Genomic DNA, 22,307 nt, shown 5'->3' with positions numbered 1-22,307 from the left:
GCATGTGGCATATTTTGGTGTAGTAGTGAATCCTGTCATTGCCGAGTGGTTGGCGGATGACCTTTGATGTATTAGGCTCAGGTGGGCTATATGTAGCTAGTGGAGAGCCATTCACCATCAGTTATTTCACCATCATTGTACCTTCTGTTGTGGACAACCCACAGATGTTGTGTAGACTCTTGTCTGTGTCTTTCAATGCAGAAAAAGATTATATTGTGTGTGGTTTGTTTTGTGGTTTTTTTTTTTTTTGTACACAGAACATACCCCAGCGGAGTTTTGGGATTGATTATGACTGTGACTGCTTTGTCAAGGATGGGAGACCTTTCCGTTACATCTCAGGTAGCATTCACTACTCACGGGTGCCCCAGTATTACTGGAGAGACCGCTTGTTGAAGATGAAGATGGCAGGACTTGATGCCATTCAAACGTAAGTAGCTGTTGACTTTCAAAGTGATTTGTAGTCCTGGGATATGCATGAGAAGTAGTTAAGTGGAATGCTACTATTGTTACTTGGTTTATTAATTTTTAAGTAATAGGTGAGAAAGCTCCAAAGAAGTGAAGGGTGATATAGGATGACCTCTAACAGCATAGACTGGGGCAATTGGGCAGGTTATAGCTAACAGTCTGCTTCGCTGCTGCTAGGCAACACCTCTTGCTTCACAACCCAGGGTGCAAATGTGACTTGAAATAAATTGGACTGAACTTTGGCAAATATGAAACAGTGGTATGTGCCCTGCCTCTGCCAAGGGCATTGTAATGTCTGGTCAAAAGGTAGATGAGGTGAGAGGGGACAATAACCTTTTAATACAGCCTAGGTTGTATCGCCCTGAAGCCTTGAAAATATTGGCAAAGGCTGCAGTAATATTTAAAGCTATTTCACCAGGAGTGTTTAAATTTAGAAAAATGGTTGGGAAGTAAGTGTGCTACTTTTTTTTTTTTTTCTTTTCCTTAAAAAAAAAGACCACCGTTTAAATAGCTCTCAGTTGCTTGTACCAAACCTTTAGTCCATCTTTTTTGTCTTTCCTACCTGGTGTGTACTTAATACAACAGGTGAGGCACAAATGAAAAAAAATGCAGCTTACTCTTATTTTCACCAAAGCTTCCTTGACAAGGGAAGAGGAGTGGTAGAAAAGTGTAAGGCACAGTCTTTTCAAGCAATGGCTGTACTTCCCACACATGTTTTTCTTTCTGAAATCATTACAAGGCTTAGAGCTTCTCTTTGAAACAGCCTGCTTGTGTGCTGTGGACTGCCAGACAGTGTTGGTTCTGGCACTGCAGAGCCTGTAGGCTGGGGCACTCCGCTCAGCGGTAGTGTTGCACCATCCCTCCTTCCCCTCCCTTGAAGTCTGTATTTTGTTTGACCTGCAAGTTGCAGGGTTGCCTTGTACACCTGGGGATGTGATTAGTAAGGGTTAGTACGTGAAGAACAGGTGGCAGGGAAAGAGAAGCAGCTGCTTGGTGTTTTTTGGGGTTTGGGGTTTTTTTTGGTGGTTCCCTCCCCCTCCCCCCCCCAGAATTTAGGGTTCTCTATTTTTTTGTATGTCTTAAATGGTTCTGTGTTGTGATGATGTAGTGACTTTTTCTTTGGTGGGTGTGTTTTGTTGTTTTCTGATAAAGCAAGCAAGTTCTATTTTCCCTCACATAAGAACAATGGGATTAAGTAATACACTTGCTCAGGACAGAGTTGCTGGAATTGCCTATGTAATTATTTTGTGCTGCAATAAAAGTAATCTCAAATGGGCCTGAAAATTACACATTTTGATGTCTGGCTTGACGATCAGCCTGGGTCCTGACAGCAGCTCTGTGACTCCTACGATGTAGTGTCTTATACTTCCCTTATATCTCTAATTTTTTATTTTCCTCCTCCTCCCAACACCCATATATCTTCAGCGTCCTCTGTTCATTTCCAGCTTTTTCAAGCAGTCACTTCCTTTTTTCTTTGGAATTGCCTGTTCATGTCTCTGCTGCGTCACTGGCCTTTTGAGATAGGAATCTTTTCTTTCCCATTCCCCCATCACTATTCAATGGCAAAATTGCTGCAGATCTGGGTCTTTTTTTCCTGTTGCTTCCTTCTTCCTTTGTAATCTTCAACTGACAAGGGTTTTTTTTCCCCTGCTTTATTTTTTTCCCACTTGTTGAGATCTCTTACTCTGTGCTTTACTGTTTTGCATTAGTGTCCTTCTCCTGTGCGGGAAAGAGTGGAGATTGTCTTCTGTTGCTGGTGTTGACTGGTTGCTGTTGGTCTTGGGAGAGCCAAGTTGTTTCTGTTTGGGCACAGAAGGTATGATACAGCTAGCAAGTGTTGCCCTGTGGTTATGTGACCTATGGCCTTAGGTATTGTTGCTGGATCACCAATGACAGATAACAGGTTTTTTACAATCTCCTCTTCTTTTTGTAGAGCAGACTGGGATTCTTTAACTTTCTGCCTCACCATTGCTTACCTTTGGATTTTTTCCACTGTGGTGTAAGATAGCTCCTGAATATGAATCTTACAAGCAGAAAGTACCTTGCATTTTCTACAAGAATCAAACCCATGCATCTTTCCATTTGACACTGACCCCTCTCTCTTTCTCTTGTGATGCCAAAAAAAAAGCCCCGCCCACCAAAACCTTTTTGTTTTTCTTTGAAGTTTGCAGATACCCAAGACCTACTGCTCTTGACAATTTATTGCTTTATCTCAAATAATCATGTTACCCCAGACAACTCTGCTGTGATTTTCTGTGGTTTTGGTAAAAGTGGAAATTGGTCTAGATGATTATTCAGTTGTGCTTTTGTTTTCTCTTTTTCTGCCTACTCTTTCCTGGATTAGTAAAACTGTTAGCAAGGGACTGAGATACAAGTTGTGTGAAGTTGTTCTGGAATGGGCAGCAGCACTGCCAGACCTTCTGGCAGAACGTGGTACTTGGACTCCCAACCTTGGGGCCACCTCTGAAGACTGATTTTGCTGCTTGGGGGTTTTCCCATGAGACAGGGAAGAGTCTTGCTATAATTTGAAATATGGGAGCCTTCCTTGTTCTTATCAAGGTGCTCCCTGTGAGGCTTCCCACTTCAAGGGAAACAGGATCTTTTTATTACAAGATTTGTCCTCGTAAATGCCTTGTGGTCAAAGCAAGCCAGACCTGTTCTCCCTCCTGCTCTCTGCAGCCTCATTTCCAAAAGACTAGCGATGCCTTGATGCATCATTCAGCTAATGACTGAGTCAGCAGCTCACCTGGGACTCTTGAATGGGTGAAGTCAGTATATGTATATAACCATCTGCACCTGGAAATATCTTAAGCAGTAAGAGAGTATGAGAAAACAGGTAACAGGAAACTTGATCTTATGTTAAAGCTTAAGATATCAAGGCCTAAACCTTCCAAATAGCAGAAGATGATGGAGGTGTACCTAGGAGCTCCACTCCTGACTGCAGCAGGTAGCATGCAGAGGCGTCTGGTCACACAAGGGTAACTGTCCTTGTTTTCCTGAACTGTGTCTCCCAACTAGAAAGGAATGTCATCAAAGACATCTGGAAAGGACTGAAAGTTGGTTTGGTTTGGCTTTTCTTGACATGGAGGAGATAAACAATTAACCACTAGATGGGGCTAAATATTTACAGATCAGTGGAGAAGATTCCTGGAATAATCAGCGGTTACCTTACAGGATTATAGAAAGCTAAAGAATGTTGAGCATTTTATTTCTTTTACTGTATTTGTTGACTACTTTAAACTGGTAGAAGCTTGCTCTAAGAAAGAGCTGCTGTGTAGAATACTTACCAATTAAAAAATAAGTAGAATATACTTTTTCTAAAGACTCATAAATGTGTAATTTAACTAGCATGTATAAAATCCTGCTCTGTTATTTATGAAATTAGTACAAGCTATTTAATATTACACTATTTAAAAACACCCCTGATACTACAAAGAGAATTATCCTGTGTATTAAGGTAGTTAAAGTGGGTTTTCTGTCTGTTGACATCTGTCTGAAGTAGGAGAGGAAAATTGTGACTTTTAAAGAAAAGGAAGGTTATAGGGTAAAGCTTAGAAATTGTGTGTAAATGTAGAGTAGACATTATTACTCAAATATTGAAGAAATACCACATCTCAAGTTTGAAAAATGAATGTGTCATTCCTTTACAAATTCATTATTCTGTAGCTAAAGCAGTGCAGCATTAACAACTGACTATACATTTGTACAAATGTATATAGGAATTATACCTGCTAATAATAACAATTTCAAAGTAAAATGATTTAATTTGAGGACATTGCTAGCTGTAGAAAATACACTGGGGGATTAAAGTGTATTAGTAACAATTTTTAGACCAGTGTTTAAAATAAATTTATATCATGATGCATTCTCTAAGAAAGCATTTCACATTTTTTTTCTCTTTTTTTTTCCTTCCCTTCTGCACTAAAATCTGCTTTTTTTTTTTTCTGGCCTTGTGGGGAAGCATGGGATATAAATTAAAACTGTTTCTGGAAGACTTTTTCTGTCTTCTTCCATCCTGAGCGTAATGGAGCTGGAGACACCCTTTTGTTCCCACCTCAGATGCTATTAGGCATATTTAAACTATCAGACTTGTTTCTAGAACAAGCTCATAAAACTCTCCAGTGAGCCTATTTTCCTAACTAACAGGTTACAGGGTGTAGTTAAATTACAGCTAGAATGTTTTTCTCACATTAACCTGTAGTTTACTTGCCAGTTATTTATAACTTGTTCGGTAGCCTAAAGAGAAAGAACTATAAGCAGTTGCTGTCTTTTTGTAGTTGTATTTCAGGCAGTGAGAAACTTACAAAGTTAGTATCTAGTTGTCTTTATGTAGCTCAAACAGGTGCAGCTCTCCGCTATGTTGCTACATCAACATGCCTGTTAATTCCTCCCAGAAAGAACTTTGTGTCTTACTGCAGCGTCATGTTGGTGATTCATAGTCAGATGGTACTTTCAGTCATACCTGCAGACCCTTTTCATATTAATACCACTTCCATGTGTCTTTCTCATTTTGTATTTTTTGTCTTTTCCTATGCAAGAGGGAATTAAGAAGTGGTAACTCTTAGTTCCTTGTTGATATCAGACCATGTTGCTCATTAGTTAAGAGCATTTAGAAACCTAATCATGTTCACTGACAAATTTGCAACTGCTCCCCATTTGCAAAGTGTGCTGTGCATTACATCACCTAGATGTCAATAAAAGCTTTGGATGTAGTTAGACCTACCAAAGAGACTTGAAATACCCCTCAAAATATCCCATTGCTTTCCCAGCAAATTGTGGGTCATTCTTTTGTGGTTAATTTTTATTCTATGTTAATGTTATACCAACTAGCCTCTTTTTTTTTTTTCTTGTTTCTTGTAGGGGTGTCGTACAGCAAAGTACGACCAAAAGCCGACTTAACAAAAGCCTTGCTAAGTCAAGCGACATCACCTTTTTTCCTTTTCTCTAATCCTTTAGGCAAGTTTTCCTGTGAACAAATGGAATTAGGTTTACCTGTCCTTGACAAATCCCTAGTCACATATATATAACTTTAAAAAATTCTGTATTTTTAAGCAATAGTTTTGAAAATAACATAACTGTTACGGCTTAGAGCAAACTAAAACTATTCTGCAGTGATAACCTGGATAATGGTATATGGAACAGGGAAAGCAAGCACAATATGATACTGTGGTATTGGCTTCTTTGAGGTAGGTTGGTCATTTGTTTGTTTTAAATAAGTTTTCCACTTCATCTACTTTGATCTTAAATGTCAGCAAACAGCTTGCTCCTCTGCTTGAAATTTAGACAAAGTGCACAAAACTAAATTAACATTGACCGTATTTTCACATGGTTCATATATTAATTAAATACACATTTAGTTTGTTCTACAAGTGAGTTAATCATCTGCTTTGGAAACAATTCAAGCAGGTTGACAAAGAAATAAAATACACTACATGGAGGGGAAAGTCTGCATTTTGATGCCTGAGTGTGTTGTTTTGACTCCATCCCAGCATACAAATTTTAAGCTTTATCTTTTCAAACAGAGGCTTAAGATTTTGACATTTGTGAGGCTATGATATTAACTAATGTTGCTGGAAGATTATAATTTTTGTATTCGATGTTCATGTGCATGTATGTCTGAGTGTGGCCATTTCAGTAGTGTGCTTATGTGAGGGTTCCTGTTTTTCTTGCTTAATGAAAGTAGTGTTTTCTGCACTTTCTTTCTCTCGTGGGTAGTTCTTACAAAATTAACTCTGGAAAATATAAACAAACCCAGACAGTAAGAAAAGTGTTGCCTGAGAGGATCTTTGCTTGACTAACCACAATTTTGGTTTTACAAATTTTTCTCAAATCTGTTCTCTCTGGAACAGTGGCAACAGTTCTCTTAGAGGGATTGCACACCTGTGTGCAAAAAAGTAAATGCATGGAGAACGAGTTTTCCCATCCTCTTGAATCCTTTCTCAGGCTGCACTCATCCCTAATTTTAATATCTGTCTATGTTACAACTGCCACTTACTACTATCCCAACCCAAAACTCTCATGGTTGTCAAGCATCGGCCATAAGCTACAACACTGCGCATACTAGTTGGTAGATAACATGTTTCTTTGTTGTCTTGCAACCAAGTGTATTTTTTTTATCTTCTGTGAGATGTTCTGTGGTGAGTTTGTGGTTTCCTAAGTCCTAGAAGTAGCAAAGGGGTGTTCTCTCAAATGGTTATCTGCTTGTTTGGCAGCTTTATTACTTGGTTGAAATGAAGTTTTACTTTGTCCAGGCTCCTGGGCACCTTAGCATCCTCTAACTTGACTGTTCTTCCCATGCTGGTTTTCAGAACCTGCATTGCTCCTGCTCAATGAAAACTTTTGGGACCTAGATGCAGTATGATTTGATACTTAGACATTTTTAAGTTCTTTGTAGTGGCAGCAGTATGGACCTGTCAGCCTAGTTGGTATTTCCTGTGCAAGCTAGGTAATCCATTCGCAAAGGGTCATGCGCTGTTTTGGGCAAGCTTCTTCTTGACCACCTCCTCTGCGAGTGCCTTACAGTATTCATCTCTTCGCAAACCTCCCACCACTCACTATACAAGTGGCAGCTGACTTGCTAACATCAAAACTGTTAGCTACTTAAATTTTGGAATAGACGTCATGGTTTCAAAATGGCTGTTGTGGTTTAACCTGGCAGGCAGCTAAAAGCCACCCAGCCGTTTGCTCGCTCCCCAGTGGGATGGGGGAGAGAATCGGGGGGGGGGAAGTAAAATTTGTGGGTTGAGATAAAGACAGTTTAATAGGACAGAAAAGGAAGGGAAAATAATAATAATATAGAAAACAAGTGATGCACAGTGCAGTTGGTCACCACCTGCTGACTGATACCCAGACAGTTCCTGAGCAGTGATCGCTGCCCCCCGGCCAACCCTCCCCAGTTTATATACTGAGCATAATGTCATATGGTATGGAATAGCCCTTTGGTCAGTTTGGATCAGCCTGCTTGGCTGTGCCCCCTCCCAGTTTCTTGCGGACCTGGCAGAGCATGGGAAGCTGAAACGTCCTTGACTAGCATAAGCAGTACTTATCAACAACTAAAACATCAGTGTGTTATCAACGTAATTCTCCTACTAAATCCAAACCACAGCACTATGCCTGCTACTAGGAAGAAAATTAACTCTATCCCAGCCGAAACCAGGACAATGGCACTACCAAAATCTGTTCTTGCATTGATACAGAATCCTGCGGACACACTGCAAAGTAAGCCTTATTTCAGTATTAATTTTAACACCTTCTGCCACATGAAGTACCTCACAGAAGAAAGGCCCCGGGAGTTATTCTTGTATTTTTCTGATCTGAAGATCAGTTCAGCATTCATCAGATCTCTGGGGCCTGTAGTGTAGTTGTTACTCGGAGTTCTGGTTTAGTCTTGCTTTCCTAATGGAAGGTGATCTTCTCTCTTCATAGGTATGTGCCGTGGAACTACCATGAACCCCAGCTGGGCGTGTATGATTTTTCTGGTGACAAAGATCTAGAGTATTTCCTGCAGCTTGCTAATGACACTGGTTTGCTGGTTATCCTGAGAGCTGGACCTTACATCTGTGCAGAATGGGACATGGTACAGCCTCTTGTAACAGTTATCTCATTTCTAGGGTAAATCTAAAGCAAGTATTTCTGTCTTAAAGCAGACAAACATACTTGGTGTATCCTTGGACAAGACTCTTGGTTTAGCGTATTAAAATCCATGCATCCTAAGTGATTCTTACAACGTAAGCTTACTTTGTGTTTCTTTTTTCATTGGGAATTATTACTTAGCTATAGAAAATCAATCTTCAGGTCTCAGTATATGTTTTGATAAAAGGCTAAATTCTTCTTGCATTTCCTAAAAGCGGTCACTGAAGTGATTCCCTTTCTTTTCCCAGGGAGGTCTTCCTGCATGGCTGTTGGAGAAGGAATCTATTGTTCTCAGGTCTTCTGATTCAGGTAGAGACATCAAAAAGGACTAGCAAAAATACATTTTAGCAGCAAGGCAATTTGCTGTTTGAGGCCATTACTAGATAATTCATATTTCATCTTACGTTATCTTGTGAGTAAAATCTTCAGTACTTCTAATTAGAAGTGTGCATTCAAGAAGTATATAGAATGAACAAAGCAGGGTGGAAAGGTTCCAAGGTATTGACAAGTTTCATGAAAATTGATGCCGAGAGAGAAATCATTGTCACCACTGAGGAGAAGACAGGTAGCTCTCAGCTTTGAATTTTTTGGTTTTGCAATGGCCAACTCGTCACCCATTGTGGAGGTCCTTCCTGGCTGGTCAGTGTGCAGGTAATTCCAGAACTAGCTACAGCATTCTTATGTGCTACCTGGTCATGGACCGGACATTGGAGGGATGAGATGAGACAGGAGATTAATATGGTTATTGGAGTGCGTATTAGAGGACAAAGATATGTATTGCATCTGATTTAAGTTCTGCTCATTGTGGGATAAATTACCTATTTAAGTAAAATAGTACACATCTCAACATTTGAATTTGTTTTCCTGTTGAAAGGTATTAGGACAACCTGTGTGAGACCTGTTGAAGTCTCTCTGGTGATTTTCACGGTTCATCAGTATTTAAATGTTTTATTTTTTAGTAAACTGTACTGGAAGCTGACATTTATGAACAGCTATGAGCACTTCAGTGCATTAAACGCTGTTCTGTTATACTTTACATATTTAGAACACTAGGTAAAAACTAGCCATATATAATTTAAAACAAAAACTAGAAAAAAGCAGAGAAGTTGTGAAAAATTTGTATTTTGTGTATCACAGATTACCTGGCAGCAGTAGAGAAATGGATGGGTGTCCTTTTGCCAAAGATGAGGCCTCACCTCTATCAGAATGGAGGTCCAATCATCATGGTGCAGGTAACTTCCTGAAAATCAGATGAACCCAAGCAGCATGGATGCTTATGTTGCTCTTGTAGATATTCCATGGGTGTTGGGTGATAATGTCACAAATGTTCCGTAACAGTTTCAGGTAGCTGAAAGATTTTGATGGAATCCTTTATCCTAAAGAACCAAATGCACCATTTCCAGAATTCAGAGAACACTCGTCTGCTCTGTCAAAGTTGGTACCCACAACTGCAGAAAGCAATAGAGGAAAATTGCAGAGCATTTTAGATCTGAGTTTATGCCAGTTCTTGCATAAAGCCACAATACATTACAATTGCCTGAAACCCTCTGACAGGAAAAAGGGGAATAAGGATACTTGGAGATAGAAGCAAAAGCAGTTTGGAGTAAGCCTAAGACAAAAACAGCCTCAAAATTTAGGCTTTTTAGTTCTTAGCACCTAATTTAAGCTGTAAATGTTTCAGGACACAATGTTGTGCGTTCATGGTGAGTAGCTTCTCTCTTAAACTCCTCCTAGATGTGCAGTGGTGACTGTTCCATATTCTCAGTATTTGACCATGACAAAAGCTTTGGGGTTTTTCTTTGTTGTGGTTTTTTTAAACTCCCTGGTTGGCACAGGATGGGATAGGAGACCCTTCTAATATGCCCAAGATCATTGTTCTTGAACAATGTGTTATGTCTATTGAGCAAAAGCACTGGGTAAAATTATTCCTTGGCAGAAACAAGATGCTTACAACAGGATTTTCAGAAATAACCTTCAAGTATGCGTGGCATTGGATCTGGAGCTTGAAAGTCCTAACCCTTGGGGAAAGGGCAAGATGTGTACCTCTCAGTAGTAGCAGGCTTGTCCTTTTCTCCTCAGTCCTTTGAGTCCATTGCAGGGCTTTGCTGTTCATGGGAGTACCTTGTAGGTGTCTCTGTTCTGGAAATCCAGTTTTGCTGCAGTTTTGATCATGTCACAACCTGTTCTGTGGTTTTATTGTTCTGCTTGGGAGGTGGGTCATGGTTTTCCATTTTTAACAGAGAGTGTGTTTTGATCATTGTTGCTAAGTAGCTAGGGTAGATATTTTTATGTGGAGGGTGATTTTTGTAGGAAAATGACTTACCTCCACAGAACGATTGCTCCACTGAAAGGTATGGGTGAGAGGAATAAGTGCCTAAAAGTGTTGTCTTCTATCACTCCTCAGGTCTAGAGTTAAAATTACATTTTCAGTGTTGCTGTCAAAGGAAGAGGACTGTTGGATTTGGGCTTTCCAGTTTTGGTGTTGGAGGCAGACTGAAATTGGCTACTGGTTTACTGACTTGCTTTTACTGTGCAGGTAGAGAATGAGTATGGAAGCTACTTTGCTTGCGACTATGACTATCTGCGTTCCCTTCTGAAGCTCTTTCGCCAGCATCTTGGGGATGAGGTGGTACTGTTCACAACTGATGGTGCAAGCCAGTTTCACTTGAGATGTGGAGCTCTTCAGGGTCTTTACGCAACAGTGGACTTTGCCCCAGGTTGGAGACTGCGGTTTGTTACCAAAAATTCTGTTGTGTGTGTGTTTGTGGCAGGACAAACTGACTTGACTGCTTGACAAACCTGACATCTTTGTTTAAATGGGGTAATAGAATATTTCAAGTTGGAAGGGATCCATAAGGATCATCCAGTCCAACTCCCTGTAATTTATGTATATTTGGTGTACTCTTAAGCATACAAGAATCACCCACAAGTACCCAGTTAGAGAGTCGTAATCACTTCCTTGCATCATGAAGTCATGAATAAACAGTTTACACTGCTCACAGTGTGTATCTCCTAGAAATTAGCAGTAATATTTGGCATTGATTCCATTGATTTTTTTTTTTAATTTTTTTTTTATGCTGGGGATTTTTGGTTGTTGTTTTGGTTTGGTTTTTTTTAATGTCCTCTGTCTGTCCCAGAATCCAGCCCTCATAGTTAGTCTCTTTATAAGCCAGTGGTTACTGGAAAAAAAAATTACTGATGAAGATCATCATTAGAAATGTGCACACTGCCACAATTTGCAGTGATGTGGGCTTGAAGAATGGCTAAGCAACCATGGTGTGTTCAGAAAGTGCACTTTTGATAGAAGAAGAGAGTTAATGAGGTAAAGGTTCATATACTGCATGGACTTAGCAAAATAGGCTTAAGGCACAAGAAACAAACTCCAGGGTAGATCTTCCCATATTTTTTTTTTTTTACATGTGGCCTCTTTTGTACATTATTCTCTCTACAGTCAAAGATGTGTGCTTAGCAGGAATCTGTTTTCTTACAAGTAGCTTGAAATTGTGAACTCCTTCATGCATGTCATCTATGAGATGGTGAGCTGCTCATGGAAGTAGTTATTTCCAGTCCCTATGGCTTGAGCCACTAGGAGTGATCAGAAGTGAAATTCCTCTTTAGAGATTGCCTGGCTTCTGTTCTTTCCTGTAGTTTTGGTACTGCAACCCCTGGCCTATACTTTCGAATGACCAAGTAGTGATTCTGACAAATCTCAGACTTTTTGGTGCCAGGATGTCATTCCTGAGAAAAGCTGGGTTTTCAGAAGATATATCTCAAAAGCAAAGATGTACATGCATGCATGCTTACCTGTATGTATATATTTTAAATAAGTTCTGCAACTTAAACACTGGAATCACAGGTATCGATTCCTGTGTTTTCTGAAGTAACTTTCTTGTCTGGATTTTTGCTGGGTGTTGGAAGGGACGTAAGACACCTATTACAGGGAAATGAAGGACTGAAAAAGTCATGGATGTAGCAACTCAGTTTTATTTCTATCTGCTTATAGGTGGCAATGTCACAGCAGCATTCTTGGCTCAAAGGGGCAGTGAACCTACGGGCCCTTTGGTATGTCTTTTCAATTAAATTTCTTGTATCATTCCTAATCTTGCAGTGGTTAGAGAGGAGTTGACAACAATGTGTTGGATGGTTTTAGGGACATGTTTATGAAGACCTAATTTCCAAGTCAGTCAGAAAAATTGAATAGAGGAGCTTCTCTGTGTGTTTGTCAAATCCACATTAACTGTTGTTCTGCAAATAGTATTTTAGTCTCAAAAGGTATTGATTTTGCTTCAGTATTTTTCCTTGCTAAGACAAATGTTTACAAAGCAGCGGAAACAGTATGTATGATTAGATGAGTTAGTGAGGTACATGTGTGGGTGGAAGTTAAAAGCAAAATTAAAAGGGCAGGTTAGAAGTTGCTTCCTGTTTTCAGCTACCCTAAAAGGTTTACACAAGCTATAATGGGATATGAGATCACTGGAAGCCATTTTGACAAAGGGAAGAAGACCTGTTGAGGCTACAAGATTATCTCTGTGCTATGAAATTGTTTAGAATGCAGTTTGAGTATTTGAAAGATTTATTTTTCATTACGTGTAGTTTACGTACACTATTCTGCAGAGATTGTGTTGGTTCCATCGTTTATTTGAATGCCAAGCACCTGAAACATGTTCAGGTTGATGAATTTCAAGGAAATCCATGCTTTTTGGTACTTAAGCAATTATTTTCAGTGTCCCTATAAAGTTATTGAAACAATCCTTTAATTTCTTTGACCGGTAATTTGCTGAAAAGGAGTGACTTGGTGTATACTTTGCTGTATTTATAGTAGTTTAAAAATGGCTCAAATGAGCCAAGGTGCCTTTTTTCCTTCCCTTTTACAGTTAGTAACCTTAAATCACATTGTGTTCTGTTCTTGTTCCCTCTTCATGTTTTCCCTTCCTCTTTTGCCCTTCCTCCATTTCAGGTTAATTCCGAGTTGTATACCGGATGGTTGGATCACTGGGGCCACCATCATTCTGTTGTGCCTGCACAAACTATAGCTAAAACACTGAATGAAATCCTGGCACGTGGTGCTAACGTTAATCTGTAAGTGTGTGTTCAGTAGAGGTTAATTTTGGGCAGATTTTTTTTTTTTCCAATTCAGCAAAACCTGATTTAAGTGGATGGCTTTTTTTCCTTTTTAGGTACATGTTTATAGGTGGGACTAACTTTGCCTATTGGAATGGTAAGAAATTATTTAAGTGATACTAATGATGTAGGGAAGCTGTTTATGAATTAGGTAGTACTGTATTCTGTGAAAGAATAAGCTATGCCTGCCTTCACATGGCAAAAGATGACTGCACTAGCTGTTCTCTGTCTATTGCCAGCATGTTGTACTAAACCCACATGGTATTTATCTTTGCTATTTATTTCTGTTTCACTCAGTCCTGTGAAACAGTTGAAACATGGATAAATTTGTTTCTCTTCAGAATATTTCTGAATGTGTAACAGAGCAGTGTGAGCTCAGAAGGACATTGTCCTCCATCAGGAATAGTTTCTCTATGCCAATTCCCAAATACCACGGCCTACATTGAATCTTAAAAAGTAGCAGAGTTGGCTGTGATTAGAAAGGATCCTGAAAGTTAATACCTTTGGAAAAAACAACTCTCTCACTGTTTCTATTGCTTCCCCCCCCCTCTCTCTTAGGTGCTAATATGCCCTATATGCCACAGCCCACTAGTTATGACTATGATGCTCCACTGAGTGAAGCGGGGGATCTGACAGAAAAATATTTTGCCTTGAGGGAAGTCATTGGTATGGTAAGTGTCTCTAGGACATGTTTAGATTGGTTCTTTGAAACATCCCTGGTGTACTGCAAGCTCTCTTGCTCTTGTGTTGGTATCAGTTACTTCTGAATTTACTGTTTTCTGTAGGTAAGAGAAGTAGAACAAGGTGATTAGGCCAACCTTGTTGTTACAAAAGGGGAAAGATCTTGCACCTCTCTGGCTATCCTTTCTGTCCCGATGGCTCCCCTCTTTCTTTCAGAGTTGGGGATACAGGTGCAGGTCTGATACCGAAATGATTCAGCTCTGCTTTTTTGCTACATTTGTTTTCTTTCAACTCAAGGTCAGTAAGCTGAGTTGGCTGGCTCAGTCAGATGGGAGCGGCGGCTGGCACAAGGGGAACAGAGGGAGGCAGGAAGGTTTGGCTGGGAGTAGAGATCGAGGAAGAGTGAACAGAGCTTTTCCCTTGTGGCATTGATCAGCCATTCAGTCAGCTCAGGCTTATCCCTTGCTGTCATCCTGATATGCACTGCAGCTTAGTTTTTTGGCTGTCTGTATCCCAAGCTTCACATTGTGGTTTTTGGGCCTCTGAGAAGGAACCTGCTTATCCAAATGAACACATCTTGGTTTTGTGGTGCCACAAACTGTAGCTAGTGGGTGGGACCAGCTTTGCCTTTGCTGTAAAAATACACAGTATCTCTACAAACTGGAGATTGAAGTGAATCCTGGAACCTGTATTTGGATTTTCAATAGCCTTGCACTAGAGGCCATTCAGATGAAGCTGAAAAACAGATTCCATCGGAATTGTAATGCCCAGTCTTGTGCTCGCTATCCTGTTGCATGCCAGCAACGTTCCTATTCACTAGAAGACATTTTGTTTGATGGGAGTAGATCTCCCAAAAGTGTATTACACTTTCTCTAAGGTTGAGAATGCCTTTATCTCCGTACCTGTGAAAGGCCTGGTACGGATCACTTTCTTCAATTTCTGTTATCCCTAAGCTTTCCATTAATGGGATAATTTTGATAGCCTTTCAAGGGGAACCTCCTGTCTTGATACAGCTTTTCTCACCAGATAAATTCCCAAACTTCCTGGTTTTGAGTTGTTTTCTTCAAGGCAAGATCCCTATTTGAAATGTAAGTCATGTTCTAGTGCACTGAGATAGCTTTGATAAGATCTGAAGCGTTCAGTATAACCTAAGGTGTGTTGGGTCATGGTACAGCTTTTTTTGGTGTGGTTTGTTTATCTCTTACCTTCGGTATCCATAGGATCTCAGTGAAGTTTTCCTGTTGCTGCTGTGGGTTCTGAACCTGTAACAGTCTATCTACTCAGTTGCAGTTTGAGATGGAGCTGTTGAAAGAAAACTAAGTTGCCTGTAACTAATGACTGCGTTCAACATGTTAGCTGTGCTACAAGGCTAACCTGTTACTATCTTCCTTTACTGTTTCCTTAGTTAATAAATGTAATAAAGAAGAAGGGTTTCAGTCTACAGCTCCTTTCAATTGCTGACAGCATTCTCTAATTTTTACTATTTGGGCTGAAATTTCCTACTTTTGGCTTCTTCTCTTCGGTGAATATAGTTTTTCTTTTTTTTAAGCCTAAATATATTGATTATTTTCAAATACAGAGAGAAAGAAATGAACTTGTTACCAGAAATATAAATCAGGCTTTTGTCAGTCCATAGTTGAAATTTGACAGGGGGGCATTGGGAATTATACTGTTGTGGTCTGGTAAAAAAAAAAAAAAAAAAAAAAGACCAGCTATGCAAAAAAACCCCTTCTCTTGGTGCAAAGGCAAGCTTTTGAGCATGAGTTTTATGCTGGAAATACCATGTGTAAGCCCAGCAAATCATGCCTTGTGCTAAAACTTTCAAGCTGAAATAAAAATAAAATTTCTTAAGAAAAATACCCTTTCAGCCCCTCACCAAATTTATTTAGAAAAAGAACTAGGAGCTGCCAAAATAAGCACTCAGAAGTCACCAAATGTGCAGATTAAGACAGCCTTCACAAGGGCAGTCATTTATGCATGTGTATTAAAACATAGGCTTAGATTGCTTGATCACATGGGTAGCTTGTCTGCAGAAGTTTTTTCTCTATAATGTGCAGACAGGGTCATGTTCAGTAAATGAAAGAACAGATGGGAAGAGTGGATGTTACAGGAGACTAGTAATGGCAGGAAAGGGAGAAGAGGATGATGGCAAGGAGAAAAGAAGGTTGTAGGCTCAGAACAGAGGAGGCTAGGGTATACGGGCAGAAAGCCACTGTCTAGACTTGCCATTCCTCAAGGCATCCAAGAAAGTGGTGGACATCCTTCACCCCTTCTCTCTGCTGATCTCAGGTGGTTCTTCCTAGAGATACAGGGCAAGAAGTAAACAGAAATAGCCTGGCAGTCAGAGTGTTTCCTTGTCATGTTTCCCTATGATTGACTGGGCAGTTGTCCAGACCAGGACCAGGGGGAAGCTAACGATGGGATCTCAAGGGTTCATGGAGCTGTGGAGGAGGCTGTGGTCTCAAGGCCTGCTTCTCAAAGAAACTAGCCCAGGCAGTAATGGATTAGCAGGTGGTGGTGGAGTGTAGGAACACTGAAAGGAAAGGCACAAGAGGCTAATAATTCCCATACGGAAGTACTGCTAAGGAAGGGTCAGGTGGAAATACTGCTCTATAGGCTTGGAAAGGTTAACTCAAGCTCCCATGGACTGGGGAGATGACCGCAGGAGGGTTGTAGAAGACAGTAGCGCAAGCTGTAGCCACAGGAGGGCTCCAAGGGCACTGTGATTCTTTGGCAGTTTGTTTGTTTGCTATGCTTTTTACTGCTACCTCGAGTTGAATACCTATTAAAAATTGTTTACTATATGTGATCAAGTCAGATACTTTTTTAAAAAAAAGAAACTCTGTCTTAGACTAGATGCAACTGTAATCGTTTAGCACAGTGAGATTATCTACTTTTAGCCAAAGTTCTGCTTTTGTAAATTGTGAAGTAGAAAGTGAGAATTCAGTTAAAGCATGTTTGTATTGAAGTTGTGTGGTTTGTTTTTTTTTTTTTTTTCCCTCCTTATCTTTCTAGTATAAGCAGTTACCAGAAGGTCTTATCCCTCCGACAACACCCAAATTTGCGTACGGGAAGGTTCGCTTGCAGAAGGTAAATTAGTATCTGTAATACATTGTGTATATTTCTGTGATGCTGTATGTTTGCTTTGTGCAAAAAATGTTTATGAGGGTGTCATGGCAGTCTCTAGATACCATACAAAATAAAGAGGAAAACCCTGAAAGCAAGCTTTCAGGAAGGAGGGAGCAGTGCTTGGGAGTTACGAATCATGCCCGTGATGGAAAATGAGAAAATGTATGTTATCTGGATATAAAAAGATAATTTTTACAATATGCAGTATGTGCCTGAAGTTTTACTAAACTGAAATTAATATATTATTAACAAAACAGAATCATAGTTGTCTAAAAACTCATGTATGAGTAATGCAGATGGGGGTATGCTAGCATGAGAGCTATGAGCGAACAGTGGTTTTGTAGCTGGTGATGCCTCTGAAGTAGAAGCAGCAGGTAGGATATACATATCTTTTAAATACTTCTAGGTGTTTAAATTTTGAAGATGGAACATTTATCAATAGGACTTACAGATTTATTGAAAGGTTTCTTACAAGATTTGTGAAAATCTATGGCTGATGAGAAGAATTAAATTAGTTTCCTGATGGGGAAAGCATGCAGAACCCAGCCTTGCTATGCCTGTCTGACAACAGTGGTGTAACTGGTCAGCACGTGGGTAGCTGGGGTTTGTCCACAGCACCATCATTTTAGGACCAGTGACAATCTCCTGTGAAATATAGTTGAGAACTAGGTTCCTGCAATGAGTGTAGAGGATGGTTTAAGGGGGGATGGAAGAGACAACAGGTATAAACTTGGCTATGTTCATTCTGCTGGGCACAGACAAGTTGTTTTGAGGTGGAGGATTACTGCAGTTGGTGTACTGGATACTGTAATTCATAATGCTTTGATTTTATACTTTGTACTTTTAATTTGGCAGCCACCTTTCCAATCAGTGATGTATCTGATCTGTTATGCACTGCAGCTGAAGTGCTGCAAAATTTCGTAGTGATAAGGCTTTGCAGGCATTTTCAAGTCATCCTACTGAAGTGGTGGGCAGAAATACTTTTTGTACAAAAGTGATTCACCAGGAAGTTGAAACAGATCTATATTATTCTCAACAACTTTTGAGTATCTTCAGACCTTTTAGGGCAGGGGTTCCCATATGAGGTTTCACTCAACTGGCTTATATTTGGTAGTGACTAATTATATACTGTTATCAGTACACCCACCACTTCTATTGCTATCATAAGTTGCCAGCATTTGGGAGCCTAGAAATCAGATTTTGACTCTCCCATCTTCTCATGATTCATGGTTCTCCAAGTAGGGCTGTCCAATTTCACTAGAATGATGAACTTCCTCTTTCATGCCTTCAAGAAATGAATGCTGCAGGGTGCCTGGCCCAGGCACCTGTCTTACCAAGGAGGAGTCAGATGACTAAACTTGCTCAAATATCACAGCTTTGAGCTGGCCATGACACTGGGAGCCCTGTTCCTGCACCTTCTCGCCTTCTACACTCCCTGTTTTTTTTTTTGAGAGGAGGTGTTTTACTCTCTACCCAGCAGTTTTTGGAATCCAGAGGGTATGTCTAAACTGCCAAGTGTGAGGTTCCTGTCATTGCCTGTACATATACTGCCATTTGCACTGAAAGCCTCTAGAATTGTTTTCTGGGAAAAAGGCTGCTTTTTGCTCTGTGAAACCACTGCTTAACTTTAGCAGCAGTTTAATTCTCTGCTTGATTACCCTGCAATACAGGATGAGTCTCAAATCACAGAGGGTTTGTACCGTCCCAGCCACAGCCATTCTCCCAACTCCATCATGTGTTCTAGCCCTGCTGGGACCAGGTGCAGTGCACCTTGTTGTATGGAGAAGTCTGAATGTATTTGGGTGAATATCAGAGAGGGAATATTCTAAATTATAGGACTTAGCTTTAGCAATAGTAAACTTCCTAGCTATGTTGTTTGGAGTGACAGTGCTAAAACAGGTACTATGTGAAGCTACACTGTGCAGTCAGGGTCCAGCAGTCAGTCTGCTATGCAGAGCATTGAATCTACTGCAGTGAACCAACTCCCTTGACACTTTTGCAGAAAGGAAGAGGGAAAGGAGACGCCAGAGTATTTTCAGGAGTCATATGGTGTACTTTACAGAGGTACGTGTAACCAGAGCAGGCTGTTCTCTATTTTCCACAAGATATTCTGTGACAATTCAGTCCTTAAGTGTCTGATCAGCTACTTGGGACCTAAACTTGAGGAAAAGAGATCTTTGCCCTTAGCAGTGCTGCCTGTCATATTTGCCAGTTTTTTGGAGGTTTGCAAATAGGTTGCCCGAGATGAAAATAATTGGGGAACCCAGGCTAGTTGGGGAGGGAAAAGAAATTAAAAAAAAAATTTAAAAAAAGGAAAAAATCCCCTGCTGTTCCCTGATCAGGCAGTTGTTCATTTTCAGCAACTGAATTATTTTAAAGAATTCTTCTGGGTGGGGAGAAAAAGGTAACTTATTAAAAGATGCTGGGGACACTGACGTTGCTACCGAAGAGCAGAAGACAGGAAAGCAGGCAATAAGGAAAAAAAATCTTATTGCATAGATGCAAAAGAGAAGGGTTGAAGGTGAGGAATGAGGACAGACAAAGTTAGAACAGCAATAGATGGGCTGAAGAAATGTGAGCAAGATGACAGGGTTTAGGGGTTTAAGACCCAGAATGTGGGGAGCATCCTTTCCAGAGGGAAATGAATGAGTCTTAGTGCCTGCAATGTGTCTATGTGGCTATGCAGGCTTGGGAGCCTGCACAAGTTTCTGGTCACCACTTGGAGGGCCCTGAGGAGTGCTTGGTCACAAGGAAATGCCTGCCCTAGCACTGCAGACTCATAGGTTCTGGAGTTGTACTCAGTTCTTGGGATTTGGAGAGCTCAAGCAATAGCAAGTAGCAGGCAACGCTGATGGGAGTTGGGGGTAGAAAGGGGGTTAAGCAAACAGGATGCTGCTTGTAGTTGATATCATTCCTGTTGGAGCTATTTTGGTTTGTTTTTTTTTTCATGCTTGATCTTACACTTTGGTTTTGAAGACCTTGCTCTGGAGGACAAAAAAGTACTGCTATTTTTTATTAGTAGTCATCTGTTGTTTTACAGGCTGAGTTTTTAAAAATTCTTGACAGTATTCATAATTTTTGAATTTACTGTTAAGTTTCTGTTGTGATACTGATTGTCCAGTAAGTAGCAGTCAACAGGAACTTGCAGCAAGAGCGAATCTTGTTTTGGATTTTTTTGTATGCACCACTTAAAAGTGAAAAGCTGAACAAAAATAATCCATTGAAGTTTCAAAGAAACAAGCTTCTACCAACCCGGTCCATAAGTGAATCATATGTGGTTGACCTGTGTTCAGAACAGAAGCCCCATTGGTAGCAGAAACTTAAAAAAAAAAAGTTAAACAGTCACATGTACAAGCTGCTAATAGTTCAGCAAGGCATAAAGCAGCACTTATTGCCAGTTAGTAGCTTATTCAAGTGACCATGTGTGTCTTAATGCCACTTACATTAATTTCTAATTTCGTTGTCCACCTGGGGCCAGGACTATTAATGCCCATAGGATTGTTGTTTAGTTCTATAATTCCTCTCTGTCAGTGTCTGTGCAAAGACTCATCTCTTGCTTCACCACTGTTGTACAAGACCTGGCAGTTCAATATCTCCTGTGGCCTGCAAAGTCCTGCATATTGCTTTAACACTACTGGCTCCCTTGCAGGAGCACAAGATAAGGAATGGAGCACATACACAGTCCAGAGCATTTGTGGAATTCTGCTCTACAAAAGCTGATTGTTATTTTAGGTGCGATGCTTAAACTGAAAACATAGGAGCTAACTACTCCCATCAAAATTTTGCAAGCCATTGTTTGACTGACCTATGGACTAGTGAGGGTGACCAACCTCCAGGTAGTGATGGCATTACCCTTTGTATACTTACGGCCTCCTTTTGCTTTCTTGTTCCTAGCTAAAGAGTTGAGAGAAGCTCATTTCAAAAGTCCGTTTAGATCTATGTCCACCCAGTTGTTGTGCTTTAACCCCAGTAGGCAGCTAAGTGCCACACAGCTGCTTGCTCACTCCCCCCTGGTGGGATGGGGGAGAGAATCAGAAAGGTAGAAGTGAGAAAACTTATGGGTTGAGATAAAGATAGTTTAATAGGTAAACCAAAAGCCGCACATTCAAGTGAAGCAAAATAAGGAATTCATTCACTACTTCCCATTGGAAGGCAGGTGTTCAGCCATCTCCAGGAAAGCAGGGCTCTGTTATGTGTAATGGTTACTTGACAAGACAAACACCATAACTCTGAACGTGTCGTGTGTCATTCCCTCCACCTTCCTCCTTCTTCCCCCAGCTTTTATTGCTGAGCATGACATCTTTTGGTATGGAATATCCCTTTGGTCAGTTGGGGTCAGCTGTCCCAGCTGCGTTCCCTCCCAACTCCTTGTGTGCCCCCAGCCTACTCGCTGGTGGGGTGGTGTGAGAAGCAGAAAAGGCCTTGACTCTGTGTGGGCACTGCTCAGCAATAATGAAAACATCCCTGTATTATCAACACTGTTTTCAGCACAAATCCAAAACGTAGCCCCATAAAGCTACTATGAAGAAATTTAACCCCAGCCAAAGCCAGTACTATATTGGAGAAATAATTGCGTGTACATGGATGATTCATGCTGACTTCTGTCACACACAGGATTTCGCACAATGTACTTTAATATATAATTTAATATTTCAGCACTGCTGAATTTCATGAATGCTCTGCAAAAATTCAATAGTTCTGTTATTGAAGTAGCCTCAGAAGTTTGTATTGCTGTGAATGCTCTTACAGTATAAGATTTTAAATGCCTAAATTTTTACTGGTTTTTTTTTTTCCCAAGCATTTGAAATCTGCATTTGAGAAATATTTTGAATGTCTGATGTCACTGAACAGTGACAATACTTCTGGTGAAACTGACATCTTGCATGAAAAATATGAATGCAATTGATTTTTTTTGAGCTTGTAAGACACTAGGCATATTGCGTTCATCTTGACTAACAAAATTGATAGTGGACTTAGAGAACTGTAGTGAGTAGAAAACTGTAATCACAAAAGGAAATTGCAGATGGCAACAAAAGGCAATTTAGTTGTACACGTATAAGTCCTTATTCAGCAAGGTACTTATGCATGTGACTAGCTTAAACCTTGCTCGCGGTCTCACTAAAATTAGTCCAGCTACTTATATGTGACACTGAATTACAGTGTTAGGGTTTCTAAAATCATTTAAGACTAAATAGGGTAAATTAATCTTGGATAACTCTTGATGGAAAGAAATTGTATCCCTACGTAGCTCAGAATGATTCCAGAGTAACTCACTGGAA

General features: G+C 40.2%; 1 protein-coding gene across 1 annotated transcript in view; it reads left to right on the top strand.

Moving 5' to 3' along the window:
• GLB1 (galactosidase beta 1) overlaps nt 1-22,307 on the top strand; it is a 46,610-nt gene that overhangs the window by 11,558 nt on the left and 12,745 nt on the right. The window contains exons 2-11 of the mRNA XM_075705010.1: nt 258-427; nt 7,891-8,041; nt 8,346-8,406; nt 9,235-9,329; nt 10,634-10,814; nt 12,101-12,159; nt 13,055-13,176; nt 13,275-13,315; nt 13,777-13,889; nt 16,915-16,989. Of these exons, the coding sequence (XP_075561125.1) occupies nt 258-427; nt 7,891-8,041; nt 8,346-8,406; nt 9,235-9,329; nt 10,634-10,814; nt 12,101-12,159; nt 13,055-13,176; nt 13,275-13,315; nt 13,777-13,889; nt 16,915-16,989 (1,068 nt within the window). The remainder of the gene's footprint in view (nt 1-257; nt 428-7,890; nt 8,042-8,345; nt 8,407-9,234; nt 9,330-10,633; nt 10,815-12,100; nt 12,160-13,054; nt 13,177-13,274; nt 13,316-13,776; nt 13,890-16,914; nt 16,990-22,307) is intronic.

The sequence above is a fragment of the Pelecanus crispus genome, chromosome 2 (genome assembly GCF_030463565.1).
Source record: "Pelecanus crispus isolate bPelCri1 chromosome 2, bPelCri1.pri, whole genome shotgun sequence".
Lineage (NCBI taxonomy): Eukaryota > Metazoa > Chordata > Aves > Pelecaniformes > Pelecanidae > Pelecanus > Pelecanus crispus.
The sequence above is the reverse complement of the archived record's forward strand: the minus strand, read 5'-3'. Positions and strand labels throughout refer to the sequence as shown.